The 24,937-nt window shown below is 38.8% G+C and overlaps 1 protein-coding gene across 2 annotated transcripts; it reads right to left on the bottom strand.

Moving 5' to 3' along the window:
* Positions 1 to 3,339: 3,339 nt before the first annotated feature.
* Positions 3,340 to 21,513, bottom strand: CCT2 (chaperonin containing TCP1 subunit 2). 2 transcript variants are annotated; one of them, XM_059080245.2, is made up of 16 exons: positions 21,291 to 21,513; positions 20,489 to 20,563; positions 20,328 to 20,393; positions 19,459 to 19,570; positions 18,372 to 18,448; positions 18,126 to 18,238; positions 17,049 to 17,251; positions 15,323 to 15,423; positions 14,900 to 15,027; positions 12,755 to 12,858; positions 9,925 to 10,044; positions 9,224 to 9,352; positions 8,925 to 9,028; positions 8,536 to 8,635; positions 7,150 to 7,291; positions 3,340 to 3,621 (listed from the first exon to the last, which is right to left on the bottom strand). In XM_059080245.2, the coding sequence occupies exons 1-16, from the start codon at positions 21,291 to 21,293 to the stop codon at positions 3,591 to 3,593; spliced, it is 1,608 nt and encodes a 535-aa protein (XP_058936228.1). In that variant the 5' UTR covers positions 21,294 to 21,513; the 3' UTR covers positions 3,340 to 3,590. The 2 variants fall into 2 exon arrangements, with proteins under 2 accessions (XP_058936228.1, XP_058936229.1); XM_059080246.2 differs by having other exon boundaries at positions 20,802 to 21,348.
* Between the last annotated feature and the right edge of the window lie 3,424 nt (positions 21,514 to 24,937).

The following is a 24,937-nucleotide window of genomic DNA, read 5'->3' as shown; positions in this document are numbered from 1 at the left end:
GCACGAACCCGTGTCCCCTGCATTGGCAGACTCTCAACCACTGCGCCACCAGGGAAGCCCCCAAAATTTTCAATATTATCTCTAGTCTTGAATATAAGAAATATAACTGCAAAGTGGTCAAACACTTCTGGTTTACATATACAGGAAAACAGATATATTACCAAGAATTCATTTTTTTAAACTTCTAAACGAATATACTTTGCCCTCTGCCTGTTATTCTAGAATTTGCAAAATCACCAGAGTGCATGAAAATGTGAGACTATTCCTTGGCACTAAACCCACTCATGTCACGAGGGCAAAAGAGACATGAGACTGAAGACATGGGTGTGTGTCTGCTAGATAATTTACTGCCTTTGCCACTGTAAAAAAAAAAAAAAAAAAAAAAAAGATACACCCTGTACTCTATCTTAGAAAGAATATTAATGCCATTAAAAAACAAGTTAAGGGCTTCCCTGGTGGCGCAGTGGTTGAGAGTCCGCCTGCCGATGCAGGGGACATGGGTTCGTGCCCCGGTCCGGGAAGATCCCACATGCCAAGGAGCGGCTGGGCCCGTGAGCCATGGCCACTGAGCCTGCACATCCGGAGCCTGTGCTCTACAACGGGAGAGGCCACAACAGAGAGAGGCCTGCGTGCTGCAAAAATTAAAAAAAAAACAAACAAACCCCACAAGTAAGTTTACATGCTTTTCCCCCTTTCTGGACTGTCCACTTCTGAGAACACGAAACAGGTGATATTTATCTTTGAATCCCCAGTGGCTGGTATAATTCGACCACATTACTTGAATTTTGGAGATTTTATCCTGCACCAAGGCCACAGGACAGGGGGACACACTGACACTTACGGAGCACTACTGTAGGTCAGGCACTATTCTCACGGTCTTGTGTAGATTTATTCATATAGTTTTTTCAATACCTCTTTGAAAGAGGTGTTATGTACCGCTCACAATTTGAAAATCTTTACTCTTTATTCATATTGGGAATCAACAATGTTCTACAATAATACTATGATTAAAAAAAGGTTAAGCCCTCTTTACGTTTCTGCTCTAGCAATACTCTAAAACACCAGAGTAGGTACAAGACAAGGCAGACTTCGGAAAAGAATTTCATACAACGTATTCTATTGACTTCTATGAGTCAGGGTCCTGACAAGAAAATGCGTTCACCTCATACAATTTACAAAGAGATTTTTCACAAAGGAACTATTACTAAACAGAATTAAGGGGAGAAAGATCGGGGTAATACAAGTGATTGTATTTGGCATGAGTCACAGCAGCCGCCAGCCCCACCCATAAGGCTGAGTGAAGTGGGAACAGAAATGTTACCAAAATGCAGTAAGAGCTGAGTCATGAAATGAGGGCTTGCCCAGAGAGCTATACTGGTAGGTCTCGCAGGGATGCAGCCAATTCCAGAGACAAAGAGCAAAACCAGGAAGAAAATACCAATTCCCTCTCCCCATATCCTACCAGTGCCTCCTGAATTAAACCACAGGAAACCAGTCCACAGGGAGCTGTTAGGCAGTTAGCAAGGCTAAGTCCCATGGCCTCCAAGCAGGTAAAGAATGGATTCTGACTTGAGGAGAGTAAAAGAAAAACCAGCACACATAATTATCCTTCTTCAAAGAAAAACAAAAGGCTACTAAAATGGATTTTAAAATTCTAAGCACTTAAGACAATTTCTACACAGTTACCTGTTATGTACATTACAAAAATCTCCACTTCTATGTCACAAAAGCCTTTAGAAAATAAAAACCCACTGCTTCCATAACTGCTGTTTCTGAGTTAAAAGAAACTCCATCTTAAAACTCTTATAGGAATTAGAGGGCCCTAGGTTGGTACTTTACCTCTGAAATGGAAAAAACTTTGTAATTTGTGAACTCAGGATATTCTAGGCCTATGATGAAAAAATCTGTAACGGCTTCAAAGGATATGAATTCAGAGGAAAAGAAGCATGCGTGTATTCTTGGATATACAATTAAGCTCCCACATTTCTACCTGTTTTTAGATTAACTTTAATACTTACTGGTGTATCCTTTTTAAGACCTTTGGAGAAAATGAGCCCAAATACACTTTAGATTCAAATCCTACTCCAAGCTACCTGGTCGCTCAGGATAAATGTTTAAACCCACCTACCTCTCCCACTGAAACCTCTGCACATTTTCTAGATCATGATATGCCCAACTGTTCCACCTATCTGAGTTGTGGGATGAACACTGATGTTACGATGTGTGATAAAGTACTTTAAAAAATTACATAGGGCTTCCCTGGTGGCGCAGTGGTTGAGAGCCCGCCTGCCAATGCAGGCGACACGGGTTTGTGCCCCGGTCCGGGAAGATCCCACATGCCACGGAGTGGCTGGGCCCGTGAGCCATGGCCACTGAGCCTATGCGTCCGGAGCCTGTGCTCCACAACGGGAGAGGCCACAACAGTGAGAGGCCCACCTACCACAAAAATAAATAAATTACATAGCAAACGTACTGCTATGTTTCTAAAAGTGAAAAAAGTAAAAATCTGTATAATTCTGATGATCTATCTCAGAAGTTTCTCCTTTACGTGAACGTCGGAGGATATAAGCTAGTTATCACAACAAAACCCAATTTTTTCCAGTTTTCATAGCTTCTACAAAGTAGTATTAAAATGCTGAGACACACTTTTAGACAAAAACAGAACAGGTTGGTTTATCAGTGCTTCTTTGAAACACTTTCGCTCCTCTGTGCGAATAAAATGTCTCTCCATGATGCTAGCAGAGATACCCAGTAGAAACTACTGCTGGGCTTTCGTTTAATTTCTTGTGCATTCTGCTGTATACTGACAAATCAATAACCTCCAAATCTAAATTCACATTTAAACCATCAAACTCAGCACAGACTTACACTCTACTAGGATCCATTTGCCAAAAACAAAAAACCCTAACAAAACAACAAACAATGCTACGTCTAACTATATCCATACCCTATAAAATATCAGAGGTGCCTGAAGCAGCTTGCAGCTACCAACATTTAAAATATATAACTCTTTCACACTTGAAGTAACAGAAGCCACCATAAATTTTTTCCTATGTAAGAGACAGTACTTAGACTAGAGAAAATTAGAAGAGTACTAAAGAATATGGTACTTCCACAAAACAAAATGGTTAATAAATGTTATGTATGATTGAGAATCAAAAGATTAATATAAGTTTATCACATCTCACTTGGACTTATATTAATAAGGATAATTTTTTTCAAAAATGTGTAACACCAATCATTAGTTAAGCTGGAAACTCTACACTGAAACTATAATCACTCACTCCCATTAAGTAGTTAAAACGGGATACAAATCACTAAAGTCAGGTAAGAACTAGGTAACTGTTCAAATTTTTATTTTGATGCACAGTATGAGAAATGAACTCTTAAAATCAACTGAATTTTATGGAAAATGAAATAGCAAATAAATTAGACCCATGTTAAAATAGAAGGTCAGTTAAATGTCCAATCTTAAGGATATAACAGCCACAGGTAAACTTCAATTCTATAGTCTTCTTTCAGGAGGCCAAAGTCTTTAAAACACAACTTTACTATGAACTGCTCCAGAGCTCAAGAGCATATGGGAATGCTTAACAGGGGAGGTGATCAGGGACACGTTTCCTGCAAGAATCATAAAACGTACAGTTAAGAAAACAAAGGCAACGGTGAAAATGAAAAGCATGACTGTAACCAAAGGTCTATATTAAATACAAACACAGCTATAATCCTACTTTTACTAAAACCAATTTTAAATGCATAAACAGAATGTTTCTACCTCACAATTAACATCCCTTAATTATTGTATTAGTAAGAGGACAGGAAAAATCTGTGGAATGTGGAGGTCTGTAGGTATTCAGCAGCTCTCAGATTCTCATCCAAACAACCTACTTACCAAATATGTATTCTCCAGAAAATGGTTAATTCATGTTTTTAACCAATACGTTAGTGAATTTTACTAAATTAGTCAAAGATGGTTCTCTCAATCAGAAGTTGTAAAATGACATGGCTTTGGAGTTTCTAAATTAAAACCTCTGGATCACTATTTTAAATGAACAAAAACAAATGCCAATAGATAAGCTGGTGATGGAGTTAGGTAATTCACTAAAGTGTGCCAACAGTACCTCTCACATCTGTGATGTTAAACTTTTATTCTCTCGTGACCATACATAGTGAATCAGGAAGGGGGCGTGGTAGGGATACTAGCGAAAATTTTTACTTAATGACTGTGGAAACACTGCTTCTAGAGGCAAGCACAACACTTAAGAGAAGCAGAAAAAGCATAAAAACAGATCCAGAGAGTACAGCATATTGGGATCATAAAGAGATAAACCTTCCAACCTCTTATGACCGAAGGATGTCAATATAGAAAAAGTTATCAAACAGCTGTCACAAAGCACTGATCTTAAAATTCCCTGGAGGTTAATAATGAGTTTGAAAAGAAGTGCATAGCCCAGTACATTTGGGAAGGCTGAGTTAAACAAAATTACTCATGTTTCTTTACTGCAAATTACTCAGAATTTCTAATATATTTAAAAGACACTTAAATTTTGAAAACAGTGATATCAGATCAAATGAGGTACTATAGTTTATATTTCAAATGTGGTTGAGGGTACTAAGGTATTACAAAGATTTCTGAGGGTGGGTGCAGCTACGTGACCTTGTTCCCAAGTCAGAAAATTTTACTTGTAGAACTCAGTTTCCTTTTGCTATCATTCTGCTAGAAGACAACAGAAAACTGTATTTAACCATCTTTGGTAGCACTGCTTCCAGGAAAACTGTCAACTTTTCCTTCCCTCACTATTTTTCCATTTCAAAATATGAGTGCTCCTTATTACCCTATCCTCCCAATACCAGGAGCAGAGAATCTAGATTTTTCAGCCCAGTCCTTTCCACTCACGACAGTAGATTTGAATAGTATTTCAGCTTTTCTCTCCACATCCAAATCATTATCTTCTACTCTTTCCTTCCTTTAATAGTAAGAGGACAGTTGCCATTCATAGAAGAAAGCCAATGAAAGGAGTGCTGCAGGATTCTGCACAAAGAACTTAGTCCACTTAGGGCATACTTTCCTATTAACACTCCTACTTCCCTCCTGTCCTCCTCTTGTTCTCCAAATCCAGCAGCTGCTGGTGGACTGCACCCCTCTTCTGCATCGATCATTTCCTCTATGGAACTGCTCCCACTTACACACACTGAATTTTCACAGTAATGACCCACACCTCCTCTAGCTACTATCCCACTTCTCTGCTCGCATTCACAATACACTCCCCGAAGAAGCAGTCTACATACATTTCCTCCAACTCCTCTCTTCCCAGCCTCTATCGAATTTACTTCAGACTTTTGCCCCGTCTATTCCACTAAAACTGCTCATTAAGACTACCAACGACCTCTGTTGCTAAATCGAATTTTTAGGATCAATTTTCAGTCCTTATCTTACTCGACCTATTGGCATCATCTTGGCAGTTGATCACTCCTCCTCCCCAAATACTTCCTTAATTTGGCTTCTGGGACACACATTCCCTTGGTTTTCCTCCTACCTCAGTGGCACCTTGCACCCCCCAACCTTAGAATTTTGTATTATGTGAAATTTCAAAAGTATGTATAAAAGTAGAGGTTGTATAACGAATCCTCATGTATCCATCATCCAGTTTAATAATTATCTATACTTCACAATCCTTCTTAGTGACCCTTGATGGTTGCTCTGAATCTTCCCAAACTTATTACTGGAATTCTCAAGCACTCAGTTCTAAAAAAACCCCTTTCCCTTCTTTAGCTACGTTCACTCTTGGGGACTCAAGTCAGTCTTATGGCCTTATATAACACGTACAGGCTAACAACTCCTAAATTTATAACTACAGCTCGAAATTCTCCCCTGAACTACAGACTCAACTATCCAACTAACTGCTTTCTCAACAGACATCTCAAATGTCCAAAACAGAACACCCCCATCTTCCCTCCCAAAGCCTTCCCCCACCTAAGAGAAACTCATTTTTCTCAACAAAAGCCTTGAATTACGTGCCCCAGTACTTTTTTCTGGTTTGTAACTGTTGTTTTGTTTGCTGGGAATTTCCATGTTTTATTCCTGAACTAAAAATGTTTAATATTGTCATGTTAAAACACAATTCAGATTTTTGACGAAATTTATTTAGAATTGTTCTTTTTTTCTTCTCTATCCTTGAAGAAATGGAAGTGTGTTTAACGTATTGGAGAAATGTGGCAATTATTAAGACATTCTGAATAAAAACCTTGTAAGACACCCCGCCCCCCCCAAACACCCTTGAATTATCCAATCCCTTTCCTCACAGACCTTATATCCAACCCATCATCAAATCCTGCTGGCTCTACCTTCAAAAATAGATCTATTATCAATCCCTTCTCACCACCTTCACCTCTACCTACTGGTCTAAGCCACCATCCCCCTCCCTCTCCCTGAACTTCCAATAACAGGTAAAATAAATGGTTTTCGTTACTACTAATTAGCAATTAGTAGTTAATTTAATTAATTAAAGTTATTAACTGAATCTTCAAATGTTAAGATTTCTCTGGCCACTTAATCATTTTTGTGTGAATGTGTTTTTAAAAGAATTTTCATCTTAGAAAAGTTGCCGGAGGGACTTCCCTGGCAGTCCAGTGGTTAAGACTCCACGCTTCCACTGCAGGGGGCGAGGGCTCAGGGAATAAGATCCTGCATGCCACACAGCACGGCACAAAAAAAAAGAAGAAAAAAAAATGCTGCTGGAATAGGAACATGTAGGGAACTCTGCATATTATGTGCTTAATAATGTATATATGAAAAAGTGTACCCAGGACAGAAAATGACTGAAGCCAACTCATCCTGGTAAACAGACATCAGTTCTTAATACTACACGCCCACCCCCAAGTTCTCTGGTTTTTGACCTTCCCAAGCCTGGCTCTTTATGTGCCTTTCAATCTTGAGGGCTACCCTGTGTTACCCACACCCTTCTCCCCACCTAAACTTTTCTGGCTTAAATCTAAGAGTTGTGATTACATATTTTAAATAACTTGCAAAATACTGTTACATAAACAAAATGGCTCCACTTCCCATCAACTACAATTATCAAAAATATACCTATTTTTTGTTTCGATGTTAATTTTTCCTAAGAAATGTTCTTTAAAGTGTTACGATACCTTGGTGCTGCCTTGATGATGTTGTCCACACGCAGAATCACCTCTGCTGCTTCAGCTGCACTTAAAAGAACTTGTCGCTTCACTTGGAAACTTTCTGTTATACCCAGCATTGCCATATCTCCAATGGTACCTTCCTTCATATCTGGAAGGTATGTACTAAATAAACAACTAATCTTAACAACTAAAGTATCAAAACATATCTAATGATGTTACAAAATTAATCCTGACTTATAAAATATAAGATTACAACTAACTACTCAATTTAGTTAGAGCATTCTCATCAGACTATCACTCAAGGAAAGCCTTTTAGAAAACTGAAAGGTCAACTACTGATCATCTGTATCAATGGAGAGTAACTATGTCAAATAATGAAAAATTTATACACAACACTATATCACCCATCTTTATCTATCTACAAATAAAACTGCAGAAAATTTGCTTATCACTGAACACACCATGGATTCTTAAGAACTGGAAGAGAATTTAGAATTCATCTACTTTTCTTATTAGAATCCCCCTTCATCTTCTGACAGATTATTCATTAACCTCTCTCTTGTCCAGTGGCAGGACTATCTACCCTCTAAAACTGTTCCTTTGATGTCCTAGACATTTTGTTGGGAAATTTTCCAACCAATCTGAATTAAGTCCTCTTTTTGGCCATTTTTATGTTATGTATCAGAGATCTACTGTCAAGAATGTCTCAGAATAAGTTTACTGTGAGATTAGGAGTTAATACTGATTATAAGAGATACCGTAAAGTATACACTTATTTGAGAATATAAGTACTGTTTTTATATATTTAAATCCTACAGTCATTATATAACAAACAAGTTAAAAATCTTCTAACTAACGTTAAACACCCCCTTAGGGAATAATAAAATTTTGACAGTGTAGAGATTATGAAGTTAGACATTTTTCTAGAATGCATAATGGCTACTATAAAGGCAAGGGTCACAGGAATCTTTTATATAGTTATTATGAGAATTCATCTTTTTTGAAAAATTAAAAAAAATAAAAGAACCTGGTCAAGAGTTACTCTGAACAACTATCACAGGAGCTTCCCTGGTGGCGCAGTGGTGAAGAATACACCTGCCAATGCAGGGGACATGGGTTTGAACCCTGGTCTGGGAAGATCCCACATGCCACGGAGCAACTAAGCCCATGTGCCATAACTACTGAGCCCTTGAGCCACAACTACTGAGCCCACGTGCCACAACTACTGAGCCCATGTGCCTAGAGCCTGTGCTCTGCAACGAGAAGCCTGCGCACCTCAACAAAGAGTAGCCCTCACTTGCTGCAACTAGAGAAAGCCCATGTGCAGCAACGTAGACCCAACGCAGCCAAAAAAAAAAAAAAAAGACCACATGGTCCCAATTAATTTCTTACCCAGTCCAGCAGTTGTATTGCCTTCACTATGGGCCGCTCGGAGCTGTGCCACCAGATCTGCACTGTCATAGCCTGCATTGTCAGCTATGATAGTTGGCAACTATGAAGTGAAGAAGACATGGTAACTATTCTACTAAAAGAAAGTTAATTTACTAACTGTAAGAAAAGCTCTCTAAAACTATACATTTAGAAACAATGTAAAATCTGCTTCCTTTTAATTACTGCTCATAAAGAAGATAAATTCCAAAATCAAATTTAAGCAGTTGTGAACCAATTCTTAAAGCCAAGAAAGTTAAGTATTTTCTGCCCAAGAGAGAAGAATGGATTCATTTAAAAACCATCAATACCTACAAAATTTAAATTCAAGGCTCTCTTTTTCATTAACTTACCATTCTCAGTGCTTTAGCATAAGACTCCATTGCAACGGCTTCTTTGCCCGGTGTTCTACTTGCAAGCTGTGTCACAGCATGAGCCATCAGCATCTCAGAACAGCCTACAGATTAAAAATAAGAACATATCATTATGCCTAGTTGTCTCCAAGACACTAAATTAGACTTCCCTTAAGATATGTTAAGCATTAACAATTAAGTGCAAAGACAATATGAAGTTCCTATAAGAAACCTTAAAACCAGAAGACACTACTACACTTCAAGAAATAAAATATGTCCAATATTTTTCAAATGCTTACCTCCTCCATAAACTGTTCTAGAATCTTTTACAGTTTGGGCAAGAACACAAAGAGCATCATGCAAAGATCTTTCTGCTTCATCTAAAATTTGTTGAGTGGCACCACGCAGAACAATGGTACAAGCCTCACCTAAAGTTAAAAAAATAATAATATTCTTATGTCACAGTGAACACTTAGTTATAAAACATAAAAGTCTGCCTTCTATTACTTATATATGTTATACTCGGTTTTGAAAGCTGACATGTCTTCCATTGCTACCTTCTCTTTGCTAACAATCTACATTCCTAACAGTTCTATCTAAAACTATATTGAATATGCACTGTTCACAAACACAAACTTAACATGAGGCTGCCCTCAAGAGATTGAAATTAGAATTTCTCAAGAGTTAAGACATATATTCTAGTAACTATAGTAACCGGTAACTGTTTCTTTCACTTCAAAAGAGCCTACCAAAGATTTAGGAACCTAGGGCTTCCCTGGTGGCGCAGCGGTTGAGAGTCCGCCTGCCGATGCAGGGGACGCGGGTTCGTGCCCCGGAGCGCCTGGGCCCGTGAGCCGTGGCTGCTGAGCCTGCGTGTCCGGAGCCTGTGCTCCGCAATGGAAGAGGCCACAGCAGTGAGAGGCCCGCGTACCGCAAAAAAAAAAAACAAAAAAACCACAAAGATTTAGGAACCTAAACCAGGATCTACATAATCACTCACCAAGGGCTACCCCAGAAAAGTGAATCAGTTTGTCTTCTCCAATCATGACTTCCTCAATAAGTTTGCAACTTCCAAGCTTCACTAGTTCTGGGTGGTCAAAGGTAGATGCAATTTCACCACCTATCAACAAAAATATACATTAATTAAATGCACAACAGGTTTAAAATTTGTTTTCTAACAAGCAGTAATGAACAGAAAACAGATCATTTACGTTGACTGCTTACTATACGCCAAGCACTCTGAAGCAATTCACACAAACTAATTATTTAATCTTCACAATCCTAATAAGACAGGCTTCATTTATCACCCCATTTAGGAGTGGTAAAACTGAGGCAAAGAAATGTTTAGTTTCTCATCCAAGGTTACATAGTTTGAACAAATATGAAGCTGAAATTCAAATACAAGCAATCTGGCTTCAGACCTATATGTACACACTGTGTAATAATACCACCTCAGTTGAGATTCTGACATTTACCTTTAAGCCTGAATTTAAATTCAGATTCTCTTCTGAATTCAATCTAGAAGACCAGTACTCTTATGATCCAATATCCCAAAACATGAAAATATTTGACTAATCTTATTATATCAACAGATGTACTGACACTAGGAACTGCTTAAAATAGCGAGCACTTGGGCCTAGAGAAAAGGGGAAACGTATACTGGGGATTTCCCAGAGCAAACTTAATGAGAAGTCAAAAAACTAAATTCATTTTATTCCTTAGGTATTATTTTTATTCCTATTTTCCCTCCATCTTCCATGCTGTAAACACTTCCTTTCCTGGTTCTTAATTAAGCAAAAGTTAGTTTTCAATTTTAAAATCCTTTTCTCAGACTTCCCTGGCAGTCCAGTGGTTAAGACTCTGCAATTCCACTGCAGGGGATATGGGTTCAATCCCTGATCTGGGAACTTATGCCACACAGCTTGGCCAAAAAATAAATAAATAAAATTTAATCCTTTTCTCTAGCTCAATACTCTCTCTTTTAATAGTTTCCCTCAGTCATCAACCAACCCCTTTCCCTACACCTTACTGATAAATCTGCTGAATAATTGATGCTTTATTTCTATTTTACAATTAATTTATAAAAGGGACTCTGGTCTTCCCAACTCTACTAATTTATACTCATAATCTGTATAGCTGCAGTTCTTCTTACTTTTGGTTGGCAAATTCCTGAGACTGCTTTGTGTCTAGATGTGAGACGCAATAGATGTTTGGGACATCATATCCCCCAAATGAGACCAATTCGGCTTATGAGAATTTTCACTTATCCTATACTCATTCATGTGCATCTGCTTACAAAATATTTCTAGACATTTGCAAGAAGCAATTTCTCACATCTTGACAACAGATGTTACTAAGGATGGAAGCCACCGTGGAGTCTACTTCACAGCCATACAGTTTGGTGTGCTTGGTACAGTTAATTTTCTTCTGAGTGTATGTGGCAATTTCATGTTATCAAGTCCTTATGATATCAACTTATCCCATGAATGTGCTATCACTCACAGTTCTTATGTCATGTCTTTAATTCTGTTCCACTAAGGGAAGAATTAAAAGTAAAAATGAGCATCATAAGATTTATTACCTTAAGCATCAAGTATGCAATAACTTTTAAATCAGGTAAACCCACTTCCAAGTAATTAATGAAAGTAAAGTGTCTCTTTTTAGGTCAAAACACTATGCTTCTCAAATTATTTAAAATGGTTTAAGAAGTAATTTTGAAATGAGACCAATCCTACTATCTACTTAGTATAATTTCTTCTAAAACACAGAGCAGTTCAGAACTGAATCTGATGTTCCTAGTGGCTTTACATCTAAAACCCCATTCTCCTTAATTCTCACCGCCAGATAGCAAGCCAACTTTCCAGGCTATTCATTCATTTTCAAGCGCCTGAAGGTTCGAGGATAAAGACTGTTATACTTAGTTTTCAAGGGCTATTTAGAGGTTACTTTAAAAACCATTACTAAAACAAAAAGTGAACTGCACTCTATGTCTCTTTGATGTAGACATACCTGTAGACACACTTTCTATTTCTAGTCTATACTGGGATTATAAAACTCATATACCTCTACTGAAGGATACTGGAGTAAACTAACTTTTCATCATACACTGCTGGAATGTTTCACTTATTCAACGTTTATTACTTTCATAAATTTTAAAAAATTTACAAAAGTAATGCTTAAGTATTTGACCCACTGTCTGGCATATAGTTAAATGTTCAATAAAGGTTACTATTCCAACTGCACTATCACACAGGGCGCAAAGCATTCAACTACTCACTTAGCACTAAAATTAAATGAATAAACTAGGTAAGACTTAAGACTCCTTTTTGGGGGGGGACCTCCCTGGTGGTTCAGTGGTTAAGAATCTGCCTTTCAACGCAGAGGACGCGGGTTCGTTCCGTGGTTGGGGAACTAAGATCCCACATGCCACGGGGCAACTAAACTGCACTCCATTAACGAAGAGAAGCCCGCGTGCCGCAACAAAGATCCAGCATGCCGCAACTAAGACTCGACGCAGCCAAAACAAAAAACAAAAAAACAAAAAAACGACTATGTTTAGAACAGTGGTCCTGTGGGTTTGTGAGAAAAGGTAATATCTTTAAAGCAACACAGCAAAAATAAACCTACACCTATGGCGAAGCTGGCATTTAACTTGGTATATTAAAAATAATGGTAAGATATCAAAAAGTATGTCAGATTTCAGAATAACTTTAGATTCTAGGATCCTTAAGGGAATCTCTTTGTCCTCTTAGCAATGAGTTAAATACACTAACACTCAGTAAATCTAAGAGTAATTATTATGTTAGAAATTAATGCCTTTTTTCCCATACCTGTGACAAGAGCGAGGCGTTCCACACCTGCAAAATCTGCATGCTCAATAGCCATAACACCAGCAGCACCAAAGAGCTGTTCAGGATAATTATAAATTAATTGCCTGTAAATAAAATATGAAAAAATATTGTTCAAAATGGTTACTTCACAAGATAAAATACATTAGAATAAAAAACATGAAAATATTTTTACCTCACCAGTAATCAAAGAAATGCAAATTAGAACAAGATAACATTTCTTACTTAATATTATATAATACTTTATAAATTATACTAGTGCATCCATGTTAGTACTGAAAATGGGTATTGTTTTTTATATTGCCATTGACAGTATAAAATGAACCAATAATTCTGAAAAGCAATTAAGCAGTAATGCATCAAAACCCATATCTATGGGCTCCTCTGGTGGCGCAGTGGTTAAGAATCCACCTGCAAATGCAGGGGACACGGGTTCGAGCCCTGGTCCAGGACGATCCTACATGCCGCAGAGCAACTAAGCCCATGTGCCACAACTGGTGAGCCTGTGCTCTAGAGCCCACAAGCCACAACTACTGAAGCCCGCACGCCTAGAGCCTGTGCTCCGCAACAAGAGAAGCCACCACAATGAGAAGCCCGCGCACCGTAACAGAGTAGCCCCAGCTCGCTGCAACTAGAGAAAGCCCACGCACAGCAACAAGACCCAATGCAGCCAAAAATAAATAAATTTTAAAAATAAATTTACTAAAAAAACCAAAACAAAACCCTTATCTATGTTTATATGCTTTGAGTCTACTCCTGAAAACCTACAGCAGGAAAATTCAGATATTAATTAAATGAAGATATATGTAAGAATTTTTATATAGAACAAAATTTTCCAATGTCTGTGAAGAGAGTGTTTGTGTAAATTTCAATTTACCGATTATGAAAAATTTGTAATTTTAAGTAAATATATATAGTTAGGTAAGAAAAGCATGTTATAAAATTTTATACTATATGATCACAACTACATGAAAAACTAACAACATACACACCACATATCAACTTAATAAAAGAATTTCTGGGAGAATTCTGTTCCTTCTTTATACTTCCATACCTCCCAAAATGAGCAAATGTTACTCACACAACAGGAGTAAAAAGGATATCTGTTTAAAAGTTTGTAACTTAAAAAAAGCCAAAGAAAAAAATTTTGTAACTAGTATAAAGCACTGCTAAGCAAAATGTGCCTTATCAGAATCACAGATCTAACAGACGTTTAGAAACTAGCTTTTTTTTGCTTTTTAAAATTTATTTATTTTTGGCTGCGTTGGGTCTTGTTGCTGCACACAGGCTTTCTCTAATTGCAGCGAGCAGGGGCTACTCTTCGTTGCAGTGCACAGGCTTCTCACTGTGGTGGCTTCTCTTGTTGTGGCGAACGGACTCCAGGCGCACGGGCTCAGTAGTTGTGGCACACGGGCTTAGCTGCTCCGCGGCATGTGGGATCTTCCCAGACCAGGGCTCGAACCCGTTCCCTGCATTGGCAGGCGGATTCCCAACCACTGTACCACCAGGGAATCCCCTAGTAACTAACTTCTAAAAGTCCACCTACATTTGGCTTACAACAATTATTTTCCATCAAATGGTAAATCTCTCTCAGAGTTAACTATTGCCTTTTCACTGAAATGCCTGTTTCTCTTGGTACTTTTCTCCATTCCAAATAATCCATAAAAACCTTAGATACTGAATATTAAGGATACATGGGGAAGGTTTACACATATTTTCTTCACACAAATTAAAGATAAGCCCTAAAACTCTTAATACTTTTCACCTCTTCATCCTTGTTTTATTCCTATGCTACCATTAGCTTTTTCCTACTTCAAACCTCCATCATTTAATGTGGAATTAAATCTCTCTTCCAAATACAGGTATACTACAGCCCAAACTAATAACATAACTGCCAAAACAGAAAACTGTTATTGTTGACACAAAAAGGTTTAATAAAGTATATTAACATAAATTTTCACTGAAATCACTGTAAGGCAAATGCTTTACTGTACAATTTTATTTACATTTGGAAAAAAACACTTCCTAAATAACTAAATTCAATATAAAAGAATTTTCCTAAATCTTTGCAGAAAACAATCCTTTCTTAGATTATTATAAATATTGTTAGCACAAGCATACACAGACCTGTTAATAAAGCAATTTATCCCATGCTTAAGAATACGTTCAACTTTCTCCTTCATTTTTTCCTTTTCTGCATGTTCTATTTCAGCAACTTTTGCTGTAGAATCAACTCTTACCCGGGAACCAAATATCTAAGACAAAGGAAAGCATAAAAAATAGCATCACTTTCCTTACTCACGAGTTTCATAGCATATTTAAACTGTTTAATGTAAATACACCAAAAACCGTGCATGTGTGTATGCATGGGTACAATATAAATATATATTCTTATATATAATCAGAAGCTAAGAAACTATATAAGAATATATATAAATATACATTCATATGTATATAAACCCTCTAAGGGTTTTTTTTAGTGCAACTGATTACTAGCCCAAGTTTACAGCAGCTAGCAATTAGAATTCCAAGAAATGTGGTTTAACGTACCTTAATTTTGTCTGTATCCATACCAGTATTTGCAATAAGAATTTTAGCATTTTCAATTCGCTTTGGTTGATTTACTCCAATTTTTTTATCCAACAGAAAGCCTACAATATACGGATAGTATTGTATTAAATATTTCAAGGCTGTGTTAATAAATCTTTTAAGGTAATCTGCTTTATCAAATTACTCTTTCAAAGAATGCATTTAAGTACAATTCATCAAGCTCCTAGAACCTAAAAATCATTCCACTAGAGCAGTGACCATAAGAATCAATTTGGCAGATCATTTAAAAAATAATATGCGAAACAGAAAATGTAAGAGCACAGTAGAAATATTAAGAGTCAAACAGCATTTTTGTACAGCAACCTATATTTCAATACAAATTAATTTTTTAGAAAAGAGTCAATAGCATTCTGAATCTTTTGTCTCAGAGACATATTACATTTGCAGGTGTGTGTGTTGCAATGCAAAGCTGTTGAAGTCCACTTTCATTAGCTTAAAACCAGCAAAAAAGAAAACAAGCTGTGAAAACTCAGATACACAGGGTATTGCTAGAGGTTAGTGAACTTTTTAAACACTGAGGCTGGTGATAAAACGAAATGCCATGGACAGCAGTCAGAGAAACCTGGCCCCAATCATGCTCATGCTGCTTACGGGTTATGTATGCAACCTTGGACAAATTGTTCAACCCTAGCTACTCATCTATAAACAGGAATATCACCAGTGGCAGAGATGCTAGCTATCAGCCTAGGGCCCTGCTGATTTGGAACTATCATACGAACTAAGTATTGCATATCTCTCCAGGCTTCTTTTAGATACATACATAACTTTTACCTTATTAAGCCATTATCACCTTGCGTTTTCTTCTCTATTCAGCTGAACTTAATTCTCACTCACTGGATCAACATCATGAGAAAGAAATGATATTTTAAGTAAAATTCCTATTAGAATGCCTGGCACAGAGCAGACATTTAATGGTAGCTATCCTTGTTTTAATTATCTATCCCTACCACCAACCCCTATTAGAAATGGTATACAGCCCTTACATATAAATTCAACCAAGAACATTTTCAGAATTGTTACTCCTGTGAAAGAGACAAACAACATGCATTTTTGCAACAAAACCCAGACTCCAAATCACTAACTGGTAGAGCAGAAACTGTAAAGCACAATTTACCCCGTTTTTTCCATCTCTGTAGAATAGAATGCCTACACTTTTGTGAATACACTGTGAAGATGCTTCGAAAAATCCACTCTTAAGAACAAAACATACTATTATTACGGAAATCGCAGTTGCTAACTCATTTATCACTCTTCAAGAACACCAGAAACTATATGCTCAACACCTGCCAACTAACTGGTATGACCTACCCAGACCCTTCCTAGAGAATACATGTAATCCGGGAAAAAGTGCCATTTGACAATAGCTGACTTCCAGTAAAAAACAAAAAAAAAACTACTTCTCTTTATTAGAGACTAACTTACTTCATGGTATAAAGCAAAACCTAGAGGTTATCAAAGAAATGCTGGGATAGTTTGAGAAGATCAAGCACACTGTCAATATAACAAATGAATTAAGATGACAAAAATGGTTGCAATGATGTATGTCCTTACAGACAAGTTTTCTGGCTTTGCAAAGTCACTAGTCCTAACTAAAAGTGGATTCACTCAGTACTTAGCTTTCAACAACTGCTCAAGGCTTCTTTTCCCGTATTCAGTGTGTACATACCTTCATCTAAGTAGGAATCTGCCAGACTTCCTCCTAGCTTCTTGATGACATGAATTGCCTCCAGATTACCAGAGCCTTTCAGTCTGAGAACGGCTTCCACAGCTAACTTAGTAAAGTGGTCTTTGTGATGAGTAAGAAGTTTTGAGGATAATGTTGTTCCTGCAATGTTCATTAAATCTTGACGGAATTTAACTTCGTCAGAGCTAAAAAAGCAAAACAAAGCAAAACAAAACACGACCAAAAAAACTCAGGCCGGTTCTTAAAATGCTTCTCTGAAGTTATCAACCCTGTTTTACTTTTCAAAATTTATCCAGATACTTGTTTGTCAACAGACTTTCACCTCAACCAGTCAGGGCTCTAAGTCACATGAAAAAAATTAAACCTTACCAGTAATCAAGAAATACAAATTAAAGGATACTACTTTCCCCACCAAGCTGGCAACTACCAAAAGAGAAACACAAGCAAAACAAAAATTTCAAGAACGTGGGAAACAAGGCATTGTTATACAGCTAGTGGGACTGTAAATTAACAAATTTTTTTCTAGAGCACTACTTGTAAGGTAAATAAAATTGCCTTTAAATACATACATTATCTTTGGACCCAGCAATTTTACTTACTTTTTTAAGTAACAAGTCTGTCATAACACTATAAAGCTAAAAATTGTGGAAACACAAATCTCCAATTATAGATAGGTGAATTACAGCAGTCACATAATCAAATGCATACCTCTACTACAACTAATATTACAGAGAACAATGACACCTCAAAACTGTTCTAGTTATTCAACTAGGTTAAAGAGGCTAAAAAACCCTCTATACAATGATACTATTTATTTTGTTTATTGTGATTATATGTGCAAAAAAACCCCTGGAAAACCAAACTTTAACTTTAGTTACTACCTCTGGGGTGTAATGTGGGGTTTTTCTGGTTATTATTGCGGCAAGATGAGCCAACAGAATCATGTTTGTGTATGCTTTTCACTGCTCTCTAGACTGACCAGTAAAGCAGTACATTGAGTGTATTTCGAAAAGAACATTTAAACATTAAATGTTTGAAACAGTATTTTGGTATACCGACCCATGATCGACTGCAGAATTCAACAGAGCCTGTCTTGCCGCCTTTGTGGCTTCTCTCCAACCCGCAATAATGGTCTGTGGATGAATCTTTTTTGCAATTAAAGATTCTGCTTCCTATTAATAAACAGTGGAAGACAAGCATGAATACTAAATCTGTAGTAAGAACTTGATTACTTCTGATACTCAAAACCACAGTAGCAAAAAAAACCCTAAAAAGACAAAGTTGAAGTTGCTCAGATATTCTTACCCTTAGTAATTCTGCTGCTAAAACAGTAACCGAGGTAGTGCCATCACCAACTTCATCATCTTGAACCCTTGACATATCTAGGGGGGAAAAAAAGCTAGTTATTAACTCACTTACATTTAATTCTGCTTTTTAAATTACTTCTCGGTAGCTTACCTAATTCTCCAAATATATCCACTTCCAATCTAAATCTCACTTATCTAGGTTTCCTCACCTGACAAATTCTTTGAACTTTTCGGCCCGAAATACAGTAGTTTTACCATCAATAAGTACATGGCACTCCAGAAGTTTTTTTTTTTTTTTTGTAGTACGCGGGCCTCTCACTGTTGGGGCCTCTCCCGTTGCGGAGCACAGGCTCCGGACACGCAGGCTCAGTGGCCATGGCTCACGGGCCCAGCCACTCTGCGGCATGTGGGATCTTCCCGGACCAGGGCACAAACCCGTGTCCCCTGCACCAGCAGGCGGACCCTCAACCACTGTGCCACCAGGGAAGCCCCAGAAAATGTATTTTTAAAAAAAATTTTACTGAAGTATAGCTGACTTACAATGTTGTGCTAATTTCTGCTGTACAGCAAAGTGGTTCAGTTGTACACATACGTATATTCTTTTTCATATTCTTTTCCATTATGGTTTAACACAGAACACTGAATATAATTCTCTGTGCTATATAAGACCTTGTTGTTTATCCATTCTATATATAATAGTTTGCATCTGCTAATCCCAAACTCCCAATCCATCCCCCCCCACCGCCCTTGGCAACCACAAGACTGTTCTGTATATGTGAGTCTAGTCCTGTTTCATAGATAGGTTCATTTGTGTCATATCTGATTACACATATAAGTGATGGTATATGGTATTTGTCTTTCTCTGACTTACTTCACTTAGTACAATAATCTCTAGGTCCATCCATGTTGCTGCAAATGGCATTATTTCATTCTTTTTTATGGCTGAGAAATATTCCATTGTACTTGCATTTTAATAACGATAATAATCAATTAAAAAGTAAATAATCAATGAATCGAAAGGACAGTCAACACAGCCTATTTTAAATTGTTTCCAAATGTTAACAAAATGTCATCCTCAGACTCACCAACTAAAACTTTAGCAGCTGGATTGTCCACACCAATGTTTTTTAAAATAGTTGCACCATCATTGGTTACCATAAGAGAAGCATCTCGTCCACTGCTTAACAGAATTTTGTCCTAAAAGGAACATATTTGGTTCAAGTTAAGATATAAGTACAGCTGGAAGAATGCACAGATTCATCAGTACTCTCATATATTGCTAATATGTAAATACTCTGGATGGTTATTTGGCAGAATCCATTTAAATTTTTTCATTGCATACACCCCCCCAAAAGCAAACCTTGGTGTCCTAACCTTTGTCTACCCCTAAAGACAACAGAAGAACAGAGAGACATGAACAAGGCTGTTCTGATACTGCAATAGCAAAAGCAATGGGCGCAAACTAAGGGTCCCTCACAATACAGTAATAAATACAAACTATAAAATAAGCAAGATACAGAATACTATTCGACAGTCAGAGAGGAGACAGTATATCTATTTATACTGAAAGGAATTTAAAAAGCCAAGCTACAGAAAAGGTACATACAAATAATATCTATCATATAACAAAACAATGTTACCTATTACAGGAAGAATATATAAAATAATATCTTCTAATACATAAAATACCTGTACATCTACATAAAAATAAAGACACTGGTTAGATTTATATCCAAATGGCAACAGTGTCACTGGGGAGGTTAGTGGCACTGGGGATAGTGATCGAAGGGGACTCTAGCCATATGGGTACTGTTTTGATTTTTAGTAAGGAGTATATATCCATATCTTAACTTTTACAATTAACAGTTAAGTTTTAAAGATAAAAAAGCATCCAAAAGAATCTCTAACGGCTCTAAAACAACATTAAAAAATTAAAATTCCCTGTTTTTCTTACCATGCCCTTGGGTCCCAACGTGCTCTTTACCAAGTCTCCAATGGCAATGGCACCAACAAAAGAAGACTGGAATAAAAATCAGAGATGGTCAAAATCAACTTCCCAGTCTTAAAATTTTTTAAAAACTACTTTATCTTTATAAGAATGAGATAAAGTCTTACCAGACGAGCTGTCTCTGCTCTCTCTTCATCAGCTCCAGCCTTGAAGATATTAACAGGTGCAAGGGAAAGGGACGCCTAAAAAGGAAAACCAAGACTCAGTTTGAATACCAGTATTCTTTAACACACATACTTAGGTGCCTTCCACTAGACTTACAAGTAGATACCTAATAGAAAATTAATTTACAGCACAGGGTAGTTTCTTAAACAAATGAAGCTCTCCATCATCGGAGCAATCATTTATTTAAAGCGGAAGGAGGAACTTAGGTGACATTGCATTTTGGATCTCTAAGCGCTTCAGGAATAAAAATTCTACCCCAAAGAGATCGACTGTAAGTATGGCGAGACCAAAGATGGCAAAGATGATTTTAAACTAAGGATAAGGCAGGCAGGGGTGGTAGGCCACTCGCGCGACGACGTCCGCCAGGAGGACGAGGGGACGCTGCGGCCTCGCTGCCATCTTCGCCCTCTGGCCGCTCCAGGCTCCGCCCCGAGAGGGAGGTCGAAGCACGTATCGCTGACCCGCCCGGTGCACTAGAAATTTCTTCGCTTGGGGTGAGCTCTGAGCCTCGCGGTTCTGGGGCTGTGTCTCCACAGCATCGAGTCACAACAAGATGCTGGCCTTCAGGCCCATGCTTCCCCTGCAGGTCCGGCGCAGGCCACACACCGCGGCCTGCGCCACGTGCGGCGGGCCCGGGGACAGACACAGGGAGCCCGCGGCGCTGGGATACAGGTGAAGCAGCGTACGACGGGGGACGGACGAGGACGGCGGCCCTTGGGCAAGGGCTTACAGGGCAAGACTCACCATGGTTCCGAGGAGGTCAGCACACACGACAACCCCTCACTAGCTCGCGCCCCAGGCCGGAGGAAAGAGAGGCCGGAAATGACGCCACACGCTCTGCCGCAGGGGGCGGAGCCCCCGCCGGCGCGCCGCTCGTCCTGGCACCGCCCTTGGGGGAAGGGACGGCACAGCATTTGAGGGGAGCTCTGCGGTTCGGAAAAGCTGCCAGTCCCGCTGGAGGGGCGGGGCCTCGGCTGGCGCTCCGCTCCCTTTGGAGGCACCCGCTGGGGACCAGGAAGGGGAGGGTTGGAGATTTTGCGTGAGATCCAGAGGTCTGAGAGTAGAACTCACCAAGGTGCGAGGGACGCTGCGCTGTGGGTGTTGCCATAGCAACGGAGTTCTTTCTCGGACGTTTAACTTTTCATATATATATATATATATATATATACACACACACACACACACATATCTATATTTTTTTATTATTATTATTATTTTTTGCGGTACGCGGGCCTCTCGCGTTGCGGAGCACAGGCTCCGGACGCGCAGGCTCAGCGGCCATGGCTCACGGGCCCAGCCGCTCCGCGGCATGTGGGATCTTCCCGGACCGGGGCACAAACCCGCGTCCCCTGCATTGGCAGGCTGACTCTCAACCACTGCGCCACCAGGAAAGCCCTCTTTTCTTATATTTAACCTTTAAAAAATGTTGCTTTAAAGTAATACATGTACAGAGTTTAAAGTGTTGTATACTTATGTAATAGAGGTGGGGCAGTCACGTGGCTGTTAGAGAGCCACTGGTAGCAGTCCCGCTCAGCCATTGGTGGACGTCGCAGGGGACCCCCACTCCACCCCCACCCCCACCCCTTTCAAGGTCTGCTAGCTTTGCGATTAAAGTCATTATTCCCTGCCCCAACAACTCGCTTCCAGATTTATTGGCCTGTTGTGCAGCAAGCAGAGCGAGCTTGGGCTCAATAACACTAATAATGGAAAACATAATTCACCAACCGCATTAATTCCTCTCCTCAGAAGCAACCACTCTCAACTTTTTGAGCTTTTTAAAACATTTACCATTATATTCCTAAATAATATTTTATTGCTATTTTAATTTTAAACATTATTTATTAAGATGGAGGAAAATACATATTTCTTTTACTGGATTGTAAAACGCTGTTCTCAATTGGGCTGTCCAGGACAAGGTCTTGTGAGCTCTGATGGAGATTTACTTTGTCCGGCTTGCTCACTTTCAGGAGGTTTTGCATTTCACTCATTCTCCCCTCCCCCCAACACACAGTTGTAGAGATGATTAATATCCTCTTACATAATGTCTTTGTAAAGAGCAGAATCAATGCCAAATATTTCCGTTTGTTAAGAACAGTTTTCTGCTTTCTCTAAGTTGACCCCTAGGACATTTAAAGCAAAATTTTTGTACTTAAAAAAAATCTGTTTAGCTTTGCATCTGATACCTTTTTCTCCCTTTGACTAACTGATCTCTTAGCAAGCTCTTGGATTGTGGCAATTGTTAACATTGATGGGTGTTTTCAATTTTTTTAAAAAATATTTATTTGTCTGCGCCTGGTCTTAGTTGCAGCATGTGGGATCTTCGTTGCCACATGTGGGATCTTTAGTTGGAGCATACGAACTCTTAGTTGTGGCATGTGGGATCTAGTTCCCTGACCAGGGATCAAACCCGGGCCCCCTGCATTGGGAGGGCAGAGTCCTAGCCACTGGACCACCAGGGAAGTCCTGATGTTTTCAATTTTTAATTGTTCTACCCTTCAGATATATGCTAAGAGGGTTAGTATACACCAGGGATTGACAAACCATGAGGCGCCACATCCAACCTGCCACCTGGTTTTGTATGGCCAGAGAGTTAAGAATGTTTTTTATATTTTTAAGTGTTTGAAAACATAAAAACTTTTGTGATACATTAAAATTATATGAAATGTATATTTTGACATCCATGAAGCTTGGTTGTAACACAAGCAAACTCATTTTTATACTGGGCAATACCATAGTTATACAATGGAAGAGTTGAGTAGTTGTGACAGACTCTATCCCATAAAGCCTAAAATATTTACTATCTGATCATTTACGGACAGTTTGCTGACCCCAGTTTACACTATTTGCAGGGTCCATCCTGAAAAGGGGTGTTCAGATTGCACAAATTATTATAAATCTACCAAGAGTTTTGTGTTCTTTGTAGGGAAACTTGCTCTTCTTTCAGGAAATGTACCTCAACCAGATCTCAAATCGCACAGTGGAATGAGAAGTCACAATAACAAGGCGCTAAGATACCTGCACAATATTGAAAACAGCTGTTTTTATTGTGGGCAAAATCACGTATGTGTAAATATTATGATGTCCTTTGGCAGGCAAGCCTGAGACTACGAGTGATGGAGAAGCCCGCGCCCCCTCCCTGCTGGTCTTTGGAGCGGCGGTGGGGAGCAGCACAGCCAGGGGCTCTTGGATGGGGACTGGGAGGCAGGCTCTGCCACCTGTGGAGCAGAGGCCTGAGACAGCCAGGAGGAGCCCCCATGAGGGGACTCCCAGCAATTTGTCCTTTCTCTATTGCGTGCGTTTTTGACTTTTCCTCCTTTCCTGTGTCATTTGGTGTCACCCTTGTATGCCAGAGGCTAAACACTCAGCTTCAGGAACCAGACTGCGTGGGCCTGGATTTCAACTTTTGTAATTCGGGGTGGGTTCCACAAGCCTGCCTACTGTGATCTATAGCAATGTGAGAAATAACAAAATGATTTGTTTTAAGCCACTAAGTTTTTAGGTGGCTTGTTGCACAGCAACAGATAACCTAAACACTCCTTTAACAATGCCTTTGAAAAAGCATTTATCCAGTTTTGCTTCCATTTTAGTCTCCTTGCCTTATTAAAATGCCATGTCCTCTATTTTATCCTCCATGTTGATGTCAGAGTCATCTTTATGTTATTTCTCCAATGTTTAAATCCTTCAAATTGTCTCACCTCATTTAGAGTAAAACACAAACTCCTTCGCATCCTATACCTATGTGATGTCTCTCATTTCTCCCTTCTCTATCCCCCCAGACTGCCTTTGCATCCTATGCTCCAGGCATATGGAACCTTTGCCACCACTGAACATCGTGATCTTTCTACACCTCTGTGCCTTTGCACATGGTATTTCTTCTCCCTAAGATCTGCTCTCCCCTCCTGCCCTCATCAAACACCTCAGGGATTACCTCCTGTAAGCCCTTCTCGAAAATCTCCATTCTCAGGCCGAGTTAGATGCCCTTCCTTTGTATGTGCCTTTATCACATCACATCACGTATTAAGAACTGGAATTTTTTTTTCAATTCTCCTAAGAATATAGCTACTACTATTCTAGAGGTATCACAGAGATGGTAATTCCTTATACCTAATTTATATCTTAGGGCTTAGTCCTCTGGGAGGAGGAAGGGCACTGCCCTCAGTTAGAAGGGCTGTTCTAAACTACAAATTCTTTTGAGAACAAAAATTACTATCTTTATTACTAGCATAGGACCTAGTTTGTGCTCATTCATTAAATAAGAATATGTGAATAGTTACTGTCTTCAAAAGGAGCTCAAAGGAAAAATACAGAAATAATCCAAAAAAAGGTTTTAATTTCTGAGAACACCTAAGTTTTGCAAGATGTGGTCTCTGTCACATCTTAACCAATTTCTG

The sequence above is a fragment of the Kogia breviceps genome, chromosome 12, assembly GCF_026419965.1.
Source record: "Kogia breviceps isolate mKogBre1 chromosome 12, mKogBre1 haplotype 1, whole genome shotgun sequence".
Lineage (NCBI taxonomy): Eukaryota > Metazoa > Chordata > Mammalia > Artiodactyla > Physeteridae > Kogia > Kogia breviceps.
The sequence above is the reverse complement of the archived record's forward strand: the minus strand, read 5'-3'. Positions and strand labels throughout refer to the sequence as shown.